A 24383-nucleotide genomic window follows, 5' to 3' on the forward strand; every position below is an offset into this window, starting at 1 on the left:
GATGAACCTTGAAAATATACTGCTCAGTGAAATAAGCCAGACACAAAAGGACAAATATTGTATGAGTCCACTTATAGGAACTATCCAGAAAAAGCAAATTCAGAGAGATAGAAAGTAGATTAGAGGCTACCAGGGACCAGGCGGGGGGGGGGAGATGGGGAGTAATTGCTTACTGGGTACAGAGTTTCTGGGGTGATGAAAAAGTTTTGGTAATAGATGGTAGTGATGGTAGCACAACATTGTGAATGTGATTAATGACACTGAATTGCAAACATAAAATGGTTAAAATGGCAAATTTTATTATAAATATATTTCCATGATAAAAATTTTTTTTAAAATTATGAGATAATTGAGGAAATTTGAATTTTGACTGGATTTGATTATATAAAGGAATTGTTAACATTTTTAGATATGATAATGGTATTGTGGTTTTGCTTTGTCTTAAAAGAGTCCTTATGCTTTAGAGGTACAGACTGAAATATCACAGATGAAACATATCTGGACTTGTTTCAAAATTATCCTGGGGCAGGGGGAGAGTGGGTCTCCTATAGACGCAGCAGGACTGGCCATGGATTGTTAACTTTCACTCTTCTCTCTACCTTTATACATGCTTGAAATTTTCCATGGAAAAATTCTGGGCCTCAGATAATGTAAGTCCTGTTCCCTGGGCCTAATAACTCCTAATCAGAAATCATGAGGGGCATTTTGAACTGTCACATTCCTCTTGTTACATTTCAAAACAGGAATTCTGCTCACTTCTGTTTTGCTTAGAGCGGAAAAATTCATGAACTGGAAAGAAATAATGTCTTGATTTTATATGTAAAAGATACACCTGATCTCCTTTATCATGATTGTTGGGGACATCCAACCAACTCAAGATGCAAAGTCAAAACTCAGAAAAGTCAAATTTTCACGGCAGCTGGAAATAAGTGCTTCTCTTAGAAGAGTCAATCCCAAAGAGGTTTTCTGGCAGTGGCGCACTTGGCATGAGTGTGAAAGCTGAGACTGAGCAGAGGAAACAGCTCCGGCCGCAGCTGCCAGCCAAGGCCAGTGTCACTGCTGCATCAAGCCACGAGTTTCCCAGACGACAGGGGAGCGGGAAGGAGTTGGCCCCTGACACCCCAATATTGGTTGTCATGACAACTCTATCTCTCACAAGCCGCAAGGACAGAAGGCTGCTCTGACGTGTCCCCAGCTGTGCAGGAGGGGGACACAGGCCCCACAGGCTGGAGGACAGTCCTGTGAACTCCGATGAGGCCACGTGCCTGGCAGGCCACCTCCCAGGCTATAGGGCAGAAACCAGATCTTTTTCAATGAGTGGTCCCAAACAGGATGAATCCTCACCCAGGTAAACTAGAAAGCTAGAAGGGTGGATTTTGAACCTGATCCCATTTTCCTCCTCCTGTTGAAGGGAAAGAAATGTATAGGGGCATAGAGATGACAGGGAGATTCACGTGGGTGCATGTGTCCCTGGAGAGGAACAAGCACAGATAGGCAAGAGGATCGAGCTCAGTGAACGTGTGAGGCTGCTCTGTGCCAGGCGCTGGGAAATGCAGGGATGAGTGAGACACGGGCCCCGCCTTCCAGGGGAAACAGGCATGCACAAAGTCTCCTAGATAAAGGCTGAAATGGAAGGGAATGGGGGTCCTGTGACCAGGCAAAGCACCTCTGTAACTAAGCCCATCTAACTTTGGGCAAACACTTAATCTAAGTGTTTCATCTATTAAATGGGGATGAGTCTTGCCTTGCTTATCCCACAGAGTTGTAAGGACCAAAGTACTAATAAAAAAAAAAATGATAACAGTAATGAAGAAGGAAGAAGAGGAAGAGGAAGAAAGAGGAGGCGGGAACAGGCTTTTTAGACTCTGCGTCCCATGGGTTCCCTGAGGGACTGTGACTGGTACTCAAGGGCGAGCTTCTGCTGTGGGTGGCAGCCAAGACCGAGGAGCAGGTTCTGATGCAGGGGGCTGCCCGCTCTCCAGCCCACCCCAGAGCCGCAGTGCCCTGTGCCCCCATTTCCACAGCTGGTTCCCACTGGGCACCTTGTCACATGCCCAGGAGTTGCCTTGGCCTGGGCAACCCTCTCCAATGCGTTCAAACTCGCCTATTACAGAGGGCGAAGGCTTTAGCCCTAGTAATGTTAATAAATCTGAGCTTGAGAGGCAGGCAGGACCCTCCAGAAGGCAGGGTCCAGTCCTCCCATTTGTATGTTGGGCAACAGAAACCCTGTTCCTGGCAGGGAACGTGAGGTGTTCGAGGGACTGTGGTGGCAGGATACCTGGTGCTGGAATCTCATTCTCTGGACTCTCTTGGCCCATGATGGCTGCTTCTCTTTCCAGGGAAGCTTTTACCAACACCAAAATCTACTGTCTTTAATATCCTTCATCTTTCCTGCTCCAAATACCTAATTTGGCCCTTAACTTCCAATAGAGGTTAGGGCAAATTTTTTTTTTTTTAATCCTCCTGATAACCTTTTCCCAAGCTCTGTTCTTTTGAGTCTTCCATTCTTTGGTAAAATGCTTTTTAACTGCCATTTAGCTGTGTGATCCTACTCACAACATGGGGTCACAAAGATGAAAATGGGTGTCCCTGCTTTCGAGGAGCTCTCGGTTTAGTTCTCACTAAAATGCTCTCTGATGAAACCTTTTTGCACCGCTGCCCTGGGAAAAGAAAGTCCTTCTTATAACGCTATTCCCTTCTGTCATGTGTGCAAGGAGAAATCTTCTCATGGTGATGACTCTTTTCTTCCTGAGTTTTTCCATTTGTGCCTGGCTGGCAGCTTCTGCCACCCTGGCTGTGCACCCAGCAGGTACCATGAGCACTCTGCACAGAAAGGTTGGCATCCTCACCCGGAAGTCTTGCCATCCTTTAGCTGTGCTCCTTCCTGACCCTTGGGGGTTGCATGATACTTCGTGACTTCTTCATCTCTGCTCTCTATTGTCCCTGAAGAATTTGATTTTGCCCCCAGCTGAATAACTGTCCTACTCCAGTTTGCCCCTGCAGTGACTGCTTTGGCATCGTCCAGCCTTCCTTTCCTCGGCCGCCATCTTGGTATGGTTGAGTTGCCATGAGTCCTTGAAGCCTTGGAAATAAAAACAGTGGAGACCCAGGGTGATGTCCACAAGTGGGAAGACCTGTGTTCTGTGAAAGGTTGGAATGGAGACTCTGAAATCCCTTTAAGCACTAACATCTCTGCAAAGCCATGTCCAGAGGTTGACAATGTGAAAAATTAGTAGGGTTCCACTGTGTCTGGGCCTAGAAGAATTCAGCCAGAGACCAACTCCTCTTAACATATTAAATGAACAAGAGTACCAAATATTTCTTCTGACTCTCAGGGAAAAAGGTGGAGGGGGCTAGTGTCACGTTTACATTCTTGTGAAGTGGGGATCCTGTGGAAGGATTCCCCAAAGTGGCGTTTCTTCCCCTTTTGCTTAGCGAACCCCCTTCCTTGTGCCAAAACACTGATGACTGGACCCCACGTGGTAAAACAAAACTCAGTTTCGGACTCTGAAAGAGCCTGCAGGGCACCGTCGTTCTCCCCTCATGAGCCGTGACATGCCAATTATTTGCTTTTCTGGAGAAAACTCAGCCTGAAAATCCGTTTAATTACCATAGGAGATAATCTTTATAAGCATAGCTTTACATTCTTTAAAGACTTTTCCCTGTGGGAGTAGGAAAGTTTATCTGAACCTGAGGATTATTTATTTTCATTTCCAAAGGAGGGAATGTTATCTGGTAGTTAGTAAGAAGCCAGAACCCTCGAGGATATATATTTTTATGTCTGTTCCTCCTCACTGATAGTTTGTCAATTATATTGTAATAATTAGTTTTTAGTATTGTGATACTTTTTCCCAACTTAAACCCTGCACTTAGCTCTGTGATGCCAAGCATATAATTACTTGACATAGCAGGTTGGCTTCTATACCTTCTCTAGACATGGGGGTCAAGAGTCAATGTCCTCAAGGATTTCTTATCAGGAAGATGATACCTTTAAATCCACCAGCCTCAAAGACCTACCTGGATCTGTGGTCACTCAGATATCAACTTTTCCAATCTTGGTACTTCAACAGAGCCAAAAAATTCTTCTCCATTAGAATGCGAGCTTGGGTGAGCAGGGGCCCTACTGTATTCACCACAGCAGGCCCAAGATCAAGAGCTGTTCCTGGCTCGGAGTAGGTGCTCAATAAATAGATGCTTAATTGTTGAAAGTCGACAGGTCTTTGCATGGAGAGCATATGTGTTTTGTAAAAAAAAATGAACAATGTATAAAATAAAGCAGAGCTCAGTGGGCTATAGTCACAGGCATGGTTGTTCCAGTCCTTACCACAGATCACGTCAAGAGCAGACAGTCTTGAGATGTTGGACCTGACTTTGGAGGCCTTGAAGAATTTACCTCTAGGGATTAGGAAATAGGGGGAAAGGAGTAATTGTGTTGAAAACAGAATTAGAGAGTGAGGAAAAAACCTTTTGTGGAAAGCTTTTTGTGTGTGTGTGGAAAACTGATCAAATCTTGAGTTTGAATCTGTCCTTCCAGGTCCCGATGGGGAGAAGAGCTGGTCCAAGAAGTACCCTTCTTGTGGGGGCTTGCTGCAGTCTCCGATAGATCTTCACGGCGACATCCTTCAGTATGATGCCAGCCTGGCGCCCCTCAAGTTCCAAGGCTACAACACATCTGCCGATGAGCAGTTCGTCCTGACCAACAATGGCCATTCAGGTGCAGTGGAGAGCGCAGGCGCTTGGAGGGATGCGTCTGAGCTTCCCTGGGAGCCCTGCCCTGCCCTCTTCTGACTGACAGGGAAGGACACCGCTGAGGAACTGAGAGGGGAGGCAGGGGGCGGGCACTCGAGGGAAGGCTGGATCGCTCTCACCAGGGGCGCTGCAGGTCCTGGGCCTGGGGGTTTCCCTCGGGACAGCACTTCTCTTGGGATAGGGGAAGGGACAGGCCTGAACCCCTTGGCCCACTACTCAAGGGGACATGCCGTTCCGAGGGGAACTTCCAGGCTTTGCAGACAGACAAACCTGAATTTGAATCCCAGTTTGGCTACTTATAAGCCACTCTGGGTAGGAATTTTAACCCCTTGAACTTCCATCTGGAAAATGGGTACAATGATAGCTTTTTTGCTCTCTCTTGCTGTGAAGACTAGAGATTGTATATGTCGGGACATGGCAAATTGGTAGGTAAATGGCAATTATTGCTGTTGTTGCTGTTATTTATTCTAAGGCTTGGCAGGTTCCTCATTAAGGTCCTGTCTTCATAGCCAGTTGTCTAATACATGGATAATGTCAGTAAACATCTCATCTGCTGGTCCACACACATCTGTTGGTCTAGTGTTAGTGCTCCCTGCATCGCTTTTGAAGGGGAATCAAGAAGGAGCTGCTGCCCCTGGAGTTGATTTAGGGAAATGAGGACATTCTCAGGGGAAAAGCCCAGGTTTCAGACATGCTGGCTGGACCTCTGTGCCGGCTTGAGTGTATTGTGTCCCCCAAATGCCATTATCTTTGTGGTCTTGTGTGGGGCAGGCGTTTTTGGTGATGGTTGGATTTGCTTGGAATGTGCCCCACCCAGCTGTGGGCAGTGATTCTGATGGGATGTTCTCATGGAGGCGTGGCCCCGCCCATTCAGGGTGGGCCCTTATCGGTGGAGCTATATAAATGAGCTGACTGGAGGGGAAGAAAGAGAGTGCAGCTGGGAGTGATGTTTTGAAAAGAAGCAAGCTTGCTAGAAAGGAACGTCCTGGGAGAAAGCCGTTTTGAGGCCGGAGCTTTGGAGCAGAAGCCAGCTGCCTTCCTAGCTAACAGAGGTTTTCCGGATGCCATTGGCCATTCTCCGGTGAAGGTACCCAATTGCTGGGGTGTTACCTTGGATGCTTTGTGGCCTTAAGACTGTAACTGTGTAGTGAAATAAACCCCCATTTTATAAAAGCCAATCCATCTCTGGCGTTTTGCATTCCGCAGCATTAGCAAACCAAAACAACCTCTCTAGTTTCTACCTACCCCTCTGTCTGGCACCTGGGCAGGTGTTGCCCACCTGACAACTCTCTGGCAGCACTGAGCTGGCCGTGGCTCTGAAGGCTGTCCCTCTTCTCTCCACAGTGACATTAAGCCTGTCCCCAGACATGTACATCCAGGGCCTCCAGTCCCGCTACCGTGCCACGCAGCTGCACCTGCACTGGGGCAATGAGAAGGACCCCCATGGCTCCGAGCACACTGTTGGTGGGAAGCACTTTGCTGCTGAGGTGAGTGGGGTGGCCAGGTTGGGTGGGTCTGTGGTTGCCCAGTGGCAGGTGGTCTGTTCCCCCCACCGGCCCCCAACCTGGCTAGTGTTCAGAGAAGATCAGAACACAGAGGGGGCTTCCTTCTTTCATGCTCTACACACCCTGCCTTGGCCCCAACAGTGGCAGAGGAAGGTACAGCCACTCTCGTCCACTGCAGCTCATCTCTGCTGCTCTGGTCCCTTTCCTCTTCTGAATGTGCTGACTTTGACTCTGTGTCTTTTAGTGAGTGCTCCCAGGGTGGCACAGCAGGGGACACACGCCCCTTTTCTGTTTGTGCAGATGAAGATGCTATCAGCTTCTCTGGCTGACACTCCCCACTGCTGACTCACACTGGGTTAACTGCTCCTCCAAACTTCTCACAATTTCTTCACATGTCATGTTGTTTACACATGTCTTTCTCACCCCACCTTTCCTTTCCCTGGGCATGGGGTTGGCTTTGGAACAGGGGAACCCAGGTCCAGGGCCACTTTCTTCCCTGGCCACAAGTCATGTGGTGATGGGCATCATGACGCATGGGGCATCCTGGTAATCAGAGACTCAGAGACTCACCGAGAGTCAGCTTAGGGTGTCAGCACAGCACTGTGTCATATCACCCTGAGGTGCCAACCCAAAATGCAAGAAGAAAATGGGAGGAGGGCAGGGCATTGTTCCTGCACTACAGTGTGCAATGGGGCAGAGTGGGGGATGTGCCCTCTCAGATCCCCCATGGGATTGAACTCAGGGGCATGGTTCTGAGCATTTACAGGACAAAACAAGGAGATAACTATCTGTATCAGCCCGTGGAACCCACACAGCAAATAATGACATGTCCATTCTCCTCTGTTCATCACTGCTGAACTGTTAAATGTCTCAGGCTAATTATAGGTGTAGTTACAAGTGTGGGTGTGTCAGGGTGCGGGAGAAGGGTGATGCAATCCTGGCCCAGATAGGATGGCTCTTTTGGAGGTTCACATTTTTCAGGTCAGGCTCTTCTCTAAACCTCAAGGACTGCAATTTCTTTTGGGCTCATTGCAATGCGGAGGCCTCTACTTCCCCATGGGAAATGAAAGACATGGGGCTAGGATGTAGGCTGGGAGGATTTGTACCTTTTAAAATATACGTAGTTATTGCATTTTCTGCTATCAAGCCATGTCATCAGACCAGGGGCCTGGTGAAGATGGACCATAAATGCCAACAATAGAGAAAATACATCAAGGTGATCCTAAAATAGCTTTTAGAAGATCCTTGAAAGAGCAGTGGTTCTTCTGGATTTAGTCTATATAAGAAGACTCTTTCTGAATCCCCTCAGTAGTGAATTCTCTTATGCCTATATTGGTCTTCATTTCTTCTTGATTTAATCTGAGCTTACTAAGAAAAATGCTAACACAGACCACAAGATCAAAGATCAGGTATAAAAAGAAACAAGGACTTAGATGCTTGGGGTTTTAGCCAAATAGAATTCTGCTCAGCCTCTCAAAGCAATGCCAGATAAAGATGATGTGGGGCAATGTGACAGGCTAGAAAGCTGAAATAGAGGGCCACTTAAAGAAGAAATAATTTGATATAATTTTTAAAAATTAGAAAAGGCCACTTGAAAAGTTCAAAATGGGGAACATTAAACTGTATTCAATAAAATACATTTTAATTCTTTTTACAACTATGTAAGATGGAAAAAGAGATGAATGAAGAGAAAGGAAAGAGAGATAAATCTCAATATTTATCATAGTCCCAAGAGGCAAAGAATCAACAAAAATGCATTTATTGTGTGTGTGTGTGTATCGATTTATCTATTAATAAAGATTTTTGGAACTGAGGTGACACACCCCCTTTTAGAATTAAAAATCAGGTTAAACATTGCCAGAATATTTCAGAACACTGGTCATAATTTTTACCTATATTTATTAAACCCAGGATTTCCCCAAAACTGCTTTTCCTCACTTTAATAATGTCAAGTAATTTCTAAAAAGTGAAGAGTTCAGGCTTTTAGTTTGTAAAAATAAAAGTCTCTATTCCTGTAGTAACATTCTTGTTTGGTGGCTTCTTAGAATATGGATGATAAAACCTTTACAAAAGCCATGATGTGAGTTCCTCCACCTGAGGGAAAATGTATGTCCTGCAGGCTGGATACAATTAATATGATTAAGTTACAAGCTGGAGGTTTCCTATGGCAGACCCCAGAGTGTCCGGATCAAGTGGAGAGACAACAAGGCTGAGCTGGACACAGCACACAATTTTTCCCCATCCTCCAGAATAACTAGGAAAAATCAGAATGGAGAAATCCTCCCAAGTACCTAACTTTTCTCATAGCTAAAATAAAAAACACCCACCCATCCATCTATTTGTTCGTTCATTCATTCATTCAATACCTATTGTGTACCTGTGTGTTCTGAGCCCCGTATCAGCCACTGGGGATACAAGTGAATAAGACAGACACAGTCTGACCTGGTGGCATTTGCAGTTCAGAGAGGACAGAAAGAGAAGAGAAAATGGGCTGCCAGGAGGGGAGGGCTAAGAGGCCTAATCTAGCCTGGGGGAAGGGGGGATTTGTCCTCCCATTTGAATTTGATTCCCACAGAAGTGAAAACCGCCCATGAGTCACTCATCCCCTGATGGGTGGCTTCTCTCCCACTGCAGCTGCACATTGTCCATTATAACTCAGACCTGTACACTGATGCCAGCACTGCCAGTAACAAGTCCGACGGCCTCGCTGTCCTAGCTGTTCTTATTGAGGTAAGAGACAGTTCAGAGGTTTTTATGTGCAATTTGAAGCAGGGACGTGATCAGATTCAGCATCTCATTCCATGCACGTCTGTTGGATGTGCATGGCTCTGATAAGAATCTTCCGTGTCTGCTATCTTGCCTCCAGAGCAGGGAGTATTCCCCCACTGTATTTCCTTCTCTCTCTGTCTGAGGGCAGCACTTTCTGGGGCTGGGCAGCCAAAATGGGCATATCCTTTGTGACACTGGAAAAATGAGCCCCAGTTCGTAGCTCCAATGCATAAGACCTGGAATCCCCCAGTCATTCACTGCTGCCCTCACCAGGTGCCTGAACCTCTGATACAGCTGCTGGGATCCAAGCTCCAACCTATATATGGACTTTGGAATAAATTCTTTCTTTAACCCTGTACCCAGAAAGTGGAAATGTCTCAATTTGCTTGCATTTTATTTTTCCTAATACCCAGTATGTATCTCATCTCCCAACCTGCTTTACCTACTTGGCTTTCATGAACTCCGAGTTCCCTTAAGTTCTGGGTGGAACAAACATATGAACTGTGGCCTTTAGGCTCACAGCTAGATAATCAAATGTGCATACTATATCCCTGTGTATACTGAAGCCCAGTTCCTTGAGCCAAAAACAGGACAACCTGAGATATAAGGGGCAGGACCATTATGCTAACTCCCTGACAGCCCAGTGGCCCCTCATGTTTGTCCCAGTAAAGTGCATCTTCCAGGGAGGACAGCAATGTCCACATATCCCCAGCTGAGCCATTCATTAGCATGATAAATCCAGACTCAGCCTGCAGACTTCCTTCCCAGCCTGGCGGTTCAACCCTTCTGATCTCTGTTGCAGATGGGCTCCTTCAGTTCATCATATGACAAGATCTTCAGTCACCTTCAAGAGGTAAAATACAAAGGTGAGTGGTCCTTGGATGCTTATATAGTCTCTGTTGGAGAAGCACGTAGCCACCCCATGTGTCTGTGTTCTCCAGGTTGGTAGCAGGTTGGTGAGTGGTGTTGTGACCAGGATGTTGGGTTGGAAGGTCCAAAAAGGGGCTAGTCCACGTTTCTAGGCTCAGCCAGTATGTTCAGCTGCAGCTCTGCCGTCAAGACCCCTCCCTGCATATGTCTCTCCAGGCCAGGAAGTGCACATTCCGGGTTTCAACATTGAAGAGCTGCTTCCTGAGAAGCCTGAGGAGTACTACCGCTACAAAGGGTCCCTGACCACACCTCCTTGCCACCCCACTGTGCTCTGGACGGTTTTCCGGAAACCTGTACAAATTTCCCCGGATCAGGTAACTGTCGCACTAAGAGTCCACACTGTACCTCAGTCCCAGCTATAACCCATTGACTTCATTTCCTCACTTAAGAGTTTCCCTGGCAGAAATTCAAAATCTCTGCAAATATTGCAGTTGCCTGGGAGCACTGCAGCCTGCTTGCAGAAATTAGAGCGTGAGCTCCAGACGTGAAGCCATCAAGTCAAGCTAGGAAAATGAGTGCTTGTCTCCACACGTCTTCCTTTTTTTTTTTTTTTTTTTGGAAGTTGTATTTCCTAGTACTTCCCTCAGTAGTTGGATGATATTCCCTTCCCAGTGAGAAGAAAGCATGGTTCCTATACATGGGCAGACTTATTGATAGGATTAGGCTAAATCATTTAGCAAATGGGGAAGCTGGGATAACAGGACTGAATGGATCAGGGTCCCTGCCCTCAAGCTCAGTCTACTGCAAAACTGAGGACAAAATCCTTATCAATCCTCTCTAACCCCCTCATTTTATAGAGGATGAAAATGAGGGTTGGAGATTTTCAGAAATTTGCAGAATAACTCTCTGGTTAGTGACAAAGCTGAAACCTAAAGGCAGGTCTTCCGAGTCCCAAGTCACTGCTCATCCCACTACTCTACACCTCAACTTCACAAAGGAGATGGGCCCAGGGCTGCGCTGCACGCTGGCTCATGGTCTCCTGCCTCCTTCCCACTGCGTGAGCCCAGCACAGCCCTCACTGCTGCTCCTTCCTTTTTACTATGAGTTTCTGATCTGAGTAACCGAGATAAATGGCAGCAGGTAGGCAGAAAGGAATAAGGATGTGATGAATCAAGAAATGAAATGTGTGGGAAAGCAGCAACATCCTAACCCAGAAACTGCAGTGGAAACATTATATAATCTATGTAGGTGTATGAAAGTTACACAGAACTAACAGTCAAATGACCTGTGAAACTCTTGCCTCCCTTCATTCATTCCTTTGCATGTGGCCATCAGAACAAACCGGCCCACGGGCCCCTCTGATTTAGAGTCGAGTGCCAATTCAGGCTCATGAGAGACATGCAGTTTCTGAGTGAGGCTGAGGAGCTGAAGGGGCCCCTCGGCCACCCCAGGTTTCCCTCCGTGCCAGGGCAGGTAAAATCAGGAGCTTACAGTGCTGACCTTGTCCTGGAGGTGGGAAAACCCAGCACCCAGATGCCCATGGAGGGGAGGGGTGAGGAGCAGTTCTCTGGCTTCCCCACTGCTTTCTAATGTGCCCCCTACCCCCAAGTTTCACAGGGGTCTGGAATCTTTTGCCGGTTGTGGAGATGGCAGTTCTCTTCCCCAGGAAGGAAGACAGGCAGGCAGGCAGGCAAGGGAGCGTCACTGCCTGCCGGGTGTGTTTCTGCTCTTCCCCTCAGCTGCGAGCTTTGGAGACAGACCTGTACTGCACACGCGTGGGTGACCCTTCCCCGAGAGAACTGGTCAACAACTTCCGGCAGGTCCAGAAGTTTGATGAAAGGCTGGTGTACGTCTCCTTCCAACAAGGTGAGGAGAGGCAGTGTTTGTGGTGGAGCATGGTGCCAAGACGTCCAGTTTGTATGAAGTCGGGTGCTCTGTCCTCTGTCTTCACCACGGATGCTCCTAGGAAGTTGGTTAAGAGCACTTCAGCTGCCAAGGGACCCAGGGGTTATTTTGTGTGCACTTATTTGGGTCTCCGTTCACTGCACTCACTTCCCCGAGCCTTTGCAGGGAAACCCAAACCAAGGCTTCCAGGAGTATAAAGCCTGAGAGTCTCCCACAGACGGTAAGAGAGGATGTTCTTGGGAACCTCTTTGCTCTGGAGAATTACCCTTTCTACTATCACACGTGATAGAATCCTTTTCATGAGATCAAACTTCTAACTTCTCATCCTAGGTTTTTCTGGCATTCAAAGGGCTGCTTCTCCAGCTACCCACCTCTTACGCCTTGCCAGGTGATTCACTGGCCAGCACCCAACATCCGACGGATGCTCCTTTGTTAGATGGAGACAGTGGAGTATAACCCAAGTCCCTGGTCACAAGCAGTGACTGTTACTAATGGAGCAGGGCCCTTCGGGCAAGAAAGCACCCTCATTCACTGCCTTTGTGTCTAATCTCCTTGGGGATTAAACAAAAGGAAACACATCTGTCTAACTTGAATGAAGCTCAATAGTTTGGTTTATTTCTCATGTTATGAGGGTTTGATTTTTCCTTTTAAATCTGTAGCAATAAGCTCCCCAGAAGGAAATTTTAACATTTTTATTGCTCAGTGCTCACACCAATACTGCTAGAAACGGGATCAGGGGAAGGGGTAATAGCACATTCTTGAGGCCCACACTCTTCTTCACACCTCAAGAGTTCACTTTCTCAGTGTACATTCTTTAGCCATCCCCAACTTGGGAATCTTGGGTGGCCAGAAGCAGGACAGTTCCCGTGGACGTTCTACTTTATCCCTTTTCATCACTTGTGGACTGAAACATGCCAGATGTGCATATTTAAAGATGGCTCTGTTGACTCACTTGTCAGAGAAACAGGCTGCCTCTTCTCATCAGGTGCAACTTTTGTTGCCGTTGTTGTTCCTTTCTTATTTGTAAGATTATAACTATCACCTGCTAAGCCTACTTGAGCATATGAAGATTGTGTTTCAAGGTCCTTGCCAAAAGTCTTTAGAAACATGGCCTTCTGAATTGACCCAAACATATGGTCAGAATTATGTCCTTCCCTTCCAGTTACTTAATCAAGAACTGCCCAAGAATGTCTATTTGCTTCTCTCCAGACACATTAGTTAAGATACGTTCCCTCTTTTCCTCGTTTCTCTATCTGAAAACTGAATCTGTGAACAAAAACTGAGACTGTATATGATGATGACTACCAACTTCTTTTCTAGGAAATGCCCCAAAGGCATGGAATTATCCCTTTGTAATCTATTCTAAGTATAGCTTTTTCTTTTCTCATTCTTCAGGGTGGAGTACATAGAATTCAAAGGTTAAAAGGAAATACTTCAACCTTTAATAAAAACTCCTAAAAGCTCACCTAGAGATAAGGGACTTTGTACATAGATGAGGCAGCATTCGGCTTGAGATTCAGGATTATTATCAGCTCTGTTTTCTGAGAAAGTCTATACAAGGCTATGTCATAAATATCCTCCCTATAGTCAGGAGACACAGGTTCAAGCCCCAGCTTTGTTTTCTCCTACATGTGTGACAGGACAAATCATGTCCCTTCTTTGGCCTTTGTTTCCTCAGCTGTACCTGAGGGGGTTGGTTGAAGTGACCTAATGTTTTTTCAGTGCTGAACATGTTATCACTCTAAGTGGACACTAAAGATTGCCAAACCTGACTTGACGTTTCAGGGACAGTGTTTGGGGGCAGTTACAGAGGATCAGAAGAAGCTGTACAGGAACTTGAACTTGAGTCTGACATCCAAAAATAACCCCCACTTGTAACAACGGAATTTGTTGCATTGGGAATGCACTGGGAATAATTTGCTATCTTCTTAAACCGGCTTAGGTCTGAGTTGCTGCTTGTAGAGTGGGCAAGGTGGTCAGGCTTGGAGAAAAGCGCTTTGTTAGAACATCCCAGTCTGGCTGGGTGAGCTTGGGGGGCACCTTAGCAGAAGCCTGCAGACAGAATACTAGCTTGGGAATCAAGATCAGAGTCCAAATGCAGCTTTGCCACTGCCTCTCCTACATAGCTTGCCCAGCACTGCTCCTTCCCAGAACCCAGGATGGGCCCAGTTCTCTCCTGGAGTGAGACTCTGTGGCAGTCCATGGCAAACCTGTTCATTGGAGGCTGATTATAGAAACTTGGCCAAAATTCTCCCATCCCTTTCACTTCCCAAAGATGCAGGGAGCAAAAGGGGCAGTTTCCCAAGGAGCAATGAGGAGGCAGCCCCAAGAGAGTGAGACCCCAAACCTCATCCTCCCAGAGGCTCTTCCTTCATGGGGGCCCTCTCACACTCAGCTTGGAGTTTCAGGTTTATGGTGTAAACCTGTTTGTCAATGTAAATTGGACTCAGTTATTTGGTAGACTCTTCCACTGAGTCATGTTTGTAATTAGAATGTGATTTACTCAAGGTTTTCTCTGGAGGTTAACAAAAACTAGAATCAGAAAACCTCACTGGGAGGAAAGTAATGTTAAGGAACTCCTGCAGGAGAGAAAGTGCATGAACTTTGGGAGGAGGGTAAGAGGTTTAACCAAAGTGGACCAATTGAGACAGAATCATTTAACTTGAGCCTGCTAGGTGCTGAGACTGTGCTAGGTGCTGGGACTTACAAAAGCAATATGGGACCTGGTTTTTGTCCTCAAGAGGTTTACAGTCTAGCTATAACTTACCCCTAGGGCTGGATAATTCTTTGTTGTGGGGGGCTGTCCTGTGCATTGGTGGATGTTTAGCAGCATCCTTGACCTCTGCCCACTAAATGCCAGTAACAGTCCCCCAGTTATGACAGCCAAAAATATCTCCAGACATTGTCAGACATCTCCTGGAGTAGGGGCAAAATCACCCCCCACTGAGAACCACTGCCCGAGGTGCTGTATAATGATTTTTCTAGGGTCAGAACTGAATTATTTCACTTACATCATAGGGTTCTAGACTTTTATATCATGTGCCCTGGTCTTTAGTCTATGATAGCATGAAATTTTCAGTCTGGTGATGGTTACATGAAACAATCGGTAAGGCTGCAGTTACTAAGGTAGAACAACCAAACCCAAGGGAAACCTTGTCCCCCATCTTCCTTTAGAATTTCAGTATATGCTATTTTTATATAACTGGGTGGATCCAAGACTAAAAGAAATGGGAAGAGAGAGAACTCTTTGCCCTTAAGAGAAATACACAAATCTCTTATCAATGGTCCAGATGCCTCTGTAGCAGCAACCGTCTTCAGAATCCCCTCAACATTCTTCTCCTCCCTTCTGGGCCAGGTTTTTCCATCTTTTATGTTATGTTTCTTTTTGCCTTTGGTTAAAATACCCACTCTTTCTGGAAAGGTGAAAGTCATGCCAAGCACTTTTTACAGTTCTTAAAAAGTTCCTCTTCCCAGTGGCACAACTGGAAGACTTGAAGAGGGGAAACACGACTCAATGTCCTCAAGGTGGAATCCTGGAGAGAGGAGACACATCCCGGGACCAGTTCAGATTTTACAGGAAGGCAGATGCCCTGTGTGAGGAAAGGAGAAAGGTGGCAGAGGCAGATGTGCAGGCAGCAGGGGCCGAGGCTCAGGGCTTTGACCCAATTCCTGGTTTCTCTGAGTTGACCTCTTCGTCGCCAGTGACACCAACGCTGGGTCCAGATGGTGATGAGGGACAAAGCAAGAGCCCATCAAACCTAAACAATAAAATTAATTATCTGGCCCTATTTTCAACATGTCAGGGCAAGAGAAACAAAGAAGGACAAGAGGATGCCAAAAGTTTCTGTAATCCTGTCTTTAGTGAGCTTGTTCTGAGTGTATCACCCTCCACAGAGCCCAGAACTGGCTGAGGTACACTTAGAGCAACTAGAAGGTAGAGGAGTAGAGTTCTCGCCACTGCAAATCTATGGAGCAGCCTGACAAAGTCTGCTTGACCCTGAGTGACTCGGTAATTTTCTCAAACCTTAAAAAGAAAGCAAGAAAAGAAAAATCTTACAAAGCTAAGATGGCTAATTATTTGATATTTTTGAGACTGGGATGTATGTTTGTGGTTACTGACATTGTGTTTCTAAAAGTTCCTATTTATTTATAAATAAAGGCTAGTAGATGGAAGAGCATCATCAATTTTTTCCAAAGTGCCCAACTGAGTGACCAGCGGCATTCCCACATTCAAATCCCTTGACCTGGATTCACAGGGCTGAAGAGTCAGGAGGGATCATCAAATGTGCCAGGAAGCAAAGTCCTGGTCCCTTCACCCAAGTCAACTCAACCTACCGCAGGTTTCCTCAGCACTCTGCAAGTTAGGCTCTATAGGGGATGGAAAACCCCACTGTCAACGGTTGTCCTGCTACTAAAACGAGCCTCTGGCACACAGCAGACTGTCTACAGGAAAGATGGCCAAGAAAGTGGCCAGGCAGAAAGCTGGAACTACCCTTTGTGGTTTGGCTCCAGCTGATCTTTCCAGAATCCTCTTCCCATCTTGCTCACCCTCTAGGCCCTAGCCCCTCCAAAGCACAGGGCCTCTCCTTACCATGGCAGGTGCCTTCAAGGCTCCACGCTTTTGTACCACCGCTCCCTTTGTCTGAGATGACCCTCTACTTCCTCTACCTGGAAAATTCTTTCAAGACCCAACTCTAATCATCAATCTGAAGTCTTCCCCATTCCCCTGAAGGTGACTTATATATACCCCCTTTCACTGCCACCAGAACAACTTGCTCATCTCTGTTCTGTAATTTGTCTCACTACAGTCATTATTTATAACCATGCATTATAAAATATGTACATATTATACACACAATGACAGGGATTTTTTTATGCCTGGCATTGTGCCTAGTGCTCACTACAGATGTGTTGAAAGAATGTAACAGATCCGTCTCCCCCCTTCCTCTCCTCCTCAGTATCTTCTTTGCAGGACAGTTTGAACATCAGCCTGGCCATAAAGTCAAATTTTAGTTTTATTAAGTTTTTGTTTTGCTGTGTTATCAATAGGCCTAGAGTGTTAAAAATCAATCCATTTGTTCAAGAAAAATTAAAGATCAGAACTTAACTGTCAAGTTTTGAAGGTCTGGGAGGGCTGCCTGGGGGTGCCATGAAGCCTTCTGTAGCTCTGGTCTGATGGGGATAAGAGGCCTCGGTCCCCACAACTCTCATTCCTTCAGCACAGACGGCCTTGGCTGCTGGAGGGAGCCTGGAGCACGAAGCACTGCAACCCAGCCCCCTGCACCTGGGCTGAGGCCCTCGGAGCAGCGTGGCTTTTTGTGTGGGCCACATTCCTGCAATCTGGCAGGTGAACCCTCAGTCCCTAGGATGGTTGTATAAAACCAGTTCCCTCATGGAATGTGGTTGTACCTCTCTGGCAGATTTCTTAATACAAATGATCTCTTTGTTAGGTTACACAGTATTGATAAGGGGAAACCCCCCAGTTAAATATGTTCTCCAAGGACAGTCTGCTCTGTGGTGGCCGAGGGCGTCTTCCTTCTTTTTCCTACCAAAGCATTGTCCAAAGAGAGAATTAGCATCTCGGTTACTTGACTCTAAGACTTTTTATTAAACATAATAATAGGAGGGTTTTTCCCTTAATTATAGGAATTTTTCCCATCCTAAAGTAGATTTCATATATTTAAACTATCAAACCTCTGGTAAAGCTAAACTTTCCCAGCCTCCTTTATAAGACTGGATATATATATATATATATATATATATATATATATATATATATATATATACACACACACACACACATATATATATATATATATATATACACACAATATGTTATCACTGTATAACATGCCACCTACAAAACTTCCATACTTAAAAATAAGGCCTTGAAAGGAAAAGGATTGTATTCTGCATTCAAACAGAACAGCAAATAGACCTGAAAATACTAGACTGTTGTTCCAGGAACCGCAAGCTGTGTAAACGAGGTGCTTTTTCCTCCTGTTGGACTTGTCTGTGTTTACACTTGAGGTTTCAGAAGGCTCAAAAGCAGTTAACCAGCATCCCTTGGTCCAGCAAGATACTGGTGGAAGACAGTTCCTGCAGCCTTGGAGCCAGCCCGGAACGGGTAGCAATGCCCTGTTGGTGGCAAGAGGCTCACCAACCACCTCCAGGTGCTTGTACTTCCCTGAAGGAGGGTTGCAACAATTGAGTTCTCCTATATCTGTGTGATTTCCCTCTGGGTGTTGTTTTGCCCTGTCTCTGCTCGCCCTGACCTGCACCCTGAGGGCTTTATGGAGAGCAGGCAGTCCTCCCATGTCTGCACGGTGTGCACCCTCTTATCAGCTTGCTCAGGGGCCCCTTCCATTGAGTTTTCATCCAGTGGCTCTCACGGGTGATCTCTGGACCAGCCTGTCTGATTTTCTCCTATCTGTCCCATTGTTCTTCAGTGGGGACTGCCTGTCCTACTCCCCATTCAGAAATAAACCATCTCCTTTTTTAATCTGAAAATAAACTTCTCTGGCTCTGCCTTTTCCTGCAGCATGTCTGATGTCTGCTTTCTACATGGTACCACAGCCAAGACTGCTTTGATACAGGCTTCGGCTTTCCGGGACCATAGTTCTCCAATCGCCCTGGACAGTTCTCCCTGCGTTGTGGTGACCAGGCCTTTCCCTCTTCCTCTCCCCTTGGTTAGGGAATGGTCTGACATCTGTTTGCAGCGGGACCTAAGTCCTGCAGGCTTAGTCCATCTCTGCAGAGAACACATGCTTCTTTGAAGGTTGGTGCTGTCCCATTTGGAAAGGACAACAGTCCAACATCTTCTTGCCCTGGGCTTCATGAGGTTTAGAATTACTAGGCAATACCTTCCTCAGCATTCCTCTCCCTAAATGGCTATGTTTTTTGCTTGCTCAATCGATGCTACTTTGTTTTGTTGCATCAAAGTCTTGGCTCAAAAGCATCTGTCCCCGTCTCTGAGGCTTTCCTTGTCTTCCTAGCTAGCTGGTCTCATTTCATTACCTCCAAGGAGAGGTAACAGACCTTGACAAGTGGACATCTAGGAGGAAGGAGCCCAGACTAGAGCAATAGATTAAATTATGCTTTTATTTATAGGGCCTATTATAACTAAATACACTGAGCAAACAAGGAAAGCCAGATTCTCCAGATATGGGTCATATTCCCTTGAAAAAGAGTCCCTTTGCTGAGGGCCTCACTTTCCACAGACTTTGCTCAGTGTCCTAAAACCACAGCATGAAGGGCACTCATGGGTTGGGGCTGCTCAGCTGTTTGGGGCCACAGGATGGGAGAAGGAGAGCAAGCAAAGCCTCACCCTGCACCCTCAGCTCTCAGGATGTTTGAGGTGACTATGAAAGGGCCGACTTTAGAAACTGTCCAAGTGCTTAGGCTTACTAGTAATAGTCTCATGTGGCAAGAACTGGTTTGATTGGCACCCACAAACATCTAGTGCTTTAGGAACAAAGAACAAAAGTGTATTTTATCAAAAGACTTGGAAAAGAAAAACCATGACTAGTTTTTAGCTTTTTGTTTTTGTTTTGCTTTTTAAAGGTCCTGAGGACCAAAGCCTCTGGATCCCTTAAAAAATAAAAACAAACCCAAATACCAAATGATACTGTGCAGAGGCCACAGGTAGTGAAGGGAGCAGAGCATGTGCTGTTCAAAGCTTGAAGCTCTCCCAAGTCTGAGCTCATGTCCTGAGGGTCTCCCCAAGCCACAGGCTGGTCCTTGTGCTCAGGTTATGTGGAGAGGTCTGGGCAGTGGATCTGGCCGGGGATACCACTCTCTCTGCCACTGGGAGTCTAAGAGCTACTGCTGGTGGCAGGTGAGAGCAAGAACAGACTACCCTGGCCTTAGTGGACAGCTCTTCTCCACACCCACTCTGCTCATTCTCACAACAGCCGGGGGGTCACCTGGCAAAGCCAGACCAGGGACTCCCAGGGACCAGCCTTGGACAGGAGGCTTTGTAGGCTCAACAGGAGATTGCAGAAGAGGCGAGTAGGGAAAGGACACAGGGTTGATGGCTCCTGGAGAATCCACCAGACTCCAGCCATAGCCACAGGACGGGAGAAGGAGTAACCAAAGCCTCACCCTGCAGCCTCAGGCACCCCAAGGGTGGGGTCCCTGGCCTTCTGCTGGCATCTCATACTTGGCCGGGGCTCTCCCAGGGTCTTGGTTGTCATGACCCTCCCCCAAGAGGTGCTTAGTTGGCCAACTGTGGGGTTTCTCCTTAAGTGGCTGGGCACTACTCACACACACCCTTCATCCCCAACAGGAGCTTGCTGAGAGAAGCCATAACCCTCAATGGTCTGGCTCCACATAGCAGAGAAGGGGGGCTGGTATGGTGGAGGAATTTCTCTAGTTTGTCCAGTAAGGCCAAAAATAAGACCAGACATGGGAGGGATGGGGATGAGGGAGAACTCTGTGGTCAATTCCAGCTGAGCTCTGCCAGCCCCACCCAGCCAGGACCTGGCAAGTTCCTTACTGAGAAGAGGGGCAGGATTCAGCATAGATAACAGCCTACTCAAGTAGACTCCAGTTCCTACCCTTCCTCACCTTCCCTCTTTGGCCATATTTTGTTAAAAACTGAAGACTTGCCCTAGCAAAGAGACTGCTGTGTTAAAGGAGCATCAGGAGAGAACACTATATGAATTTCCTAGGTAGGCAATTCTCTCTACTCCTGAGCCAAGGGGGAACACACCGGAAGTTATGCATATCCCCCATCCCTCCAACCAAAGGCAGAGCTCCACACAACACAATGGTCAAATTCAGCACAGTTCAACTCTGGGTTAATTTCCAGTCTTTTCCTCCTCCCTTTAAGTGCAAGACTTCACCTACACAGGACTGAGTCTGGGTATGTGGCCGGCCAGCCATGCATGCTGCAGCTGGGCAATTGCTGTGATTCTCCGTGTGATCTGGGCCTCTGATCTTTCCAGCCCATCCCCTCTGCTTCTCTGTGCTGTCACTCTGGCTCCTGGCCCCTTCCTTGCTGTGGGTCTTACCCCAAGTCACTCTCTGATTCAAAGATGAACTGCCAATCAAATGCTCCCCTAATGAAAAACCTAATCACTCTACAGCATGTGTATCTTCACAGAGCCTCTCCCAGACTGTTTTGACCGCAGTGGGAGACCACTGCCTAAAAACATGCCTGAGCCCCATGTGGAGGTTGGGTGTCCAGCTGTGTGACCTTGGCAATGGACTGCTGGTTGTTTGGGACTGCTTAGGACTTTGCAATGGAACTTGGGGGCAAAGCTGATAAGGAGACATCCTAATGGGCCTTAAGTCCAGCAAACAAAAACAGAGTAAATTCTTATGTTCTAGCTCAGGGTTTCTCAAAGTGTGGTTCATGGACTACTTGCATCAGCATCAGCTGGAGGTGTTTGGCAAAAATGCAGATTCCTGGGCCTCATTTCAAACAGACTGAATCAAAGTCTTTGAGGGTTGGGGTAAAAAAAAAAATCTACATTTTAAACAAGCTCTTCAGCAGATCCTCATGCAAGTTTGAGAACCCCTGCTGGAGAACCACTGCAATTTGCAAATGGTCCCTTTAAGAACTCCAGCTGTGTCCAGCTAAGCCCAAAACCAGAATATGAGAATGGAGATTGGTAAATAACACCTCTCTGTGGTTGATGATGCAGCTGTCACCTGACTTCACACCTGTGTGCTGTAGGATATCTCATCTGATAAGGGAAAGGTGGAAGGTAATGTACGTATCCACTGCCTCTTCACCAGGCATCATCCTCTCGGTGGCCCTGGCTGGTGGTCTTGGCATCTGCATTGTCCTGGCAGTGTCCTTCTGGCTTTTTAGAAGAAAGAAGAGGTGAGCTGGCTTTGATTCAGAATGGGAATGGGTGGCTTATATGTCATTAGGGTTGGTCTGTCTGGAAAGGCGACCTTCCAGACTGCAACAAGTACCCCTGTCACCTGCACTAACATTTATCCTGGAAGTGCTATTCCCAAAACACTGGTGCCCCAGGCTACCTTTGCATGATGGACTGGTTGTTTGAGGGTCATTGTGTTAAGAATTGAAGTATGCATATCAGCCCTGCTGCACTGCCAATTAGTGTATGATCTTGGACAAGTCTCTTGATTTGGGTGGCAGGGTGGGGGGAGTCTCATTTTCCTAAACACAAGCAGTAACAACATCTTCTTACTCTGGTTTCTAGTCTGGTTTTTCATCTATGAATCCAAAAAAGGAAAGTGAAGAAAAACCTGACCTCCCACTCACATTAGCTATCAATGCCCTATGCCCATGTTTTTATTGTTACATTTGGCTTATCCTAAAGTTTAATTTATTATTCCTGGCATGAAAAAAAAAAGTTGCCAAGAATGCTGTCATGGAATCAAAGGTTTGAAGGGTGGGGTGATGAGGTCTTCTTCAAACTGGATGTCTAGAATCATCAGATATGAAAAAAAAAAAGAAGAAATGAACAGGGTCTATTATGGTGAATCCTTTATTTGGGGGGATTTCCTCCCAAGACCAGCAGAATTGGGGAAAGGTTCTAAGGAGAGGAATCTAGCTTCTAAAATTGTCTCATTCTGTAGCTAAGTCAGGCTGCTCTATGGCTGTTTCTCATCTTGGACTAATAAGACTTGTGTGTTCTTGTTCCATTAGCAAAAAAGGTGACAACAAGGGAGTCATTTACAAACCAGCCATCAAGAAGGAGACTGAGGCCCACGCCTGATGTCCCTGGCACTCCAAGGAAAGACCTTGCTTTGGACACTACATACTTTGGCTCTTGGATACTTGAAACACCTGAGGGTGTTCTCTGGCGCTCAACATGCAAATGCCCCAGATTCTCTGGGGGCCTCTAACTGGGCACACTGACAGCCTGGTGCCACGGTCATCCTCAGTGTGATCAGTGGCTAGGAAGAGTTCTGGGGTCAGGAAGCAGGAATTCTGAGCTGTTTGCTACATCTGTGTGAGATCATTAAGTGGTCTGGATTCTGGGATCTCAAACCGAGCCACCTGCTGTTATTGGTGGAGAAACACATTCATCCAGGGATTCACTCAAGTGCAGTTTCAAGTGTCCTGGAAATTCTGCTTATTTTCCAACCTTTGGAGACCAGAATGTGCTTAGGTTTTGCTTTTAAAACTCAGTTTCTTTTCTCAGGGGAGGGCTGTCCTCCTTTGATTTCCTTCTGCTCTGACAAAATGTTTAGTCTGACCTCACAAGTTGTAGAAAGAGTTGATATAAAGAAGGATCAAGTTGTCAGAGGCAAAAAGAAAACAAGAGACATACTTTGTAGTATATCAGGGGCGTTTTCAAAGTTCTGTCCTTTGGGTCAGAGGCATTGAATGGACCCTAGAGAAAGGCTGTTTCAAGTTTCATTTCTTGGCGGGGATGGGAAAGACAGGGGCATGAGAATACAGGTATGGACTGGGAGAGTCTCACTTTGGAATAGGTAATTTTATTTAAGTAGTTGGCCACACCATAAATGGGAGAAGGACAGATTATTAAGCCCAGACCCAACCTCCTGTCAGTGGAGCAGTTACATTTTATACTCTACAGATTTTATAAATGACTATGCTTTTCTCCTAAAATGTGTTGCTGCTTTCTCTCCTAAGTAGAAGTGAGTTCTGAGATGACACAAACTGCTCTGAATCTGGAGGAGATGGGCAAAAGCAAAATGATTATCAAGCTTTGTCTCTTTTGCCCAAATTTCGCTTCCAGCCACCTCTGCAATGTCTCTACTGTTAACCTGGAGTTGGGACTTTTCTTCTCTGACTTTGAGGATGAAAATCCATGGTTCAGCTAAATACATGTTCAAGCTATAAAAGCAGGAAGTTATCTGTGCAGGGACTGACACCATTGTGGTATTTAAGGACCAATCATAATGGAATACAGAGATGCTTCATGTTCTGCCCCCCTGTTCACAGAGACAATTTCTGGGAAGACTTAACTCCTTCATTTTCCTCCAATAGAAGTGATAGCTGTATGGAGTTCAGTTAGTTCTACCACCAAGCCCTATTTGCTAGCACCTTGCAGTTCAAGAGAACTATCTGATTCATAATCTCATTTTGACAGCATGGAATGTCCTCTTGAAGCACAGGTTTCTTTATAACATCTTTTTCCATCTACTTCTCCCTCCAAGTCTGATATATGGATGCTGAGAATTTCCTCTCCTGTGCACTGTCACAACTCTTCATAGTGATGCCAAGACCACTGTAGCCTGATGTGCTAGGCAGCATTGCAAGTCATCTAATGGAGGGTTCAGACGTGTGTGTGAATGAGACTTTGGACAGTCTTGGAGCTCGGTGGGGCTTCCCAGCCCTGCCTTTAGTACCCTGATGCATCGAGTGGCAGCAGCGACCCTCATGATAGAGCAACATAAATTAGGTAATGGTTTCTTGGCCTTGGCCCAAAAATGCCATTCAGAAACAATATAAACCACTCTAGAGTGGAGAGAATGTCTTTTGAAAAGATCACTACACATTTTATGCATGCACTTTGTGAGAGAACAGAGAGATCATTGTACCTGGCACAAAGGTTGTTCCAAAAGAAGGGGATTTACCAGACGGTGAAAACCAGGCATTTCTCCTTCCCTCTTCTTCCCCCTCAGCCGGCACAG

General features: G+C 46.3%; 1 protein-coding gene across 1 annotated transcript in view; it reads left to right on the plus strand.

Annotated features, from left to right (window-relative positions):
- The window catches only part of CA12 (carbonic anhydrase 12), a 56967-nt gene extending 32870 nt beyond the window's left edge, over positions 1–24097 (plus strand). The window contains exons 3-11 of the mRNA XM_037833760.1: positions 4535–4714; positions 6094–6236; positions 8889–8984; positions 9826–9889; positions 10110–10267; positions 11633–11759; positions 20632–20664; positions 21543–21630; positions 22426–24097. Coding sequence (XP_037689688.1) covers positions 4535–4714; positions 6094–6236; positions 8889–8984; positions 9826–9889; positions 10110–10267; positions 11633–11759; positions 20632–20664; positions 21543–21630; positions 22426–22495 — 959 coding nt within the window. The 3' untranslated portion in view covers positions 22496–24097. The remainder of the gene's footprint in view (positions 1–4534; positions 4715–6093; positions 6237–8888; positions 8985–9825; positions 9890–10109; positions 10268–11632; positions 11760–20631; positions 20665–21542; positions 21631–22425) is intronic.
- Positions 24098–24383: the final 286 nt, after the last annotated feature.

This window comes from Choloepus didactylus, chromosome 4, assembly GCF_015220235.1.
Source record: "Choloepus didactylus isolate mChoDid1 chromosome 4, mChoDid1.pri, whole genome shotgun sequence".
Taxonomy (NCBI): Eukaryota; Metazoa; Chordata; class Mammalia; order Pilosa; family Megalonychidae; genus Choloepus; species Choloepus didactylus.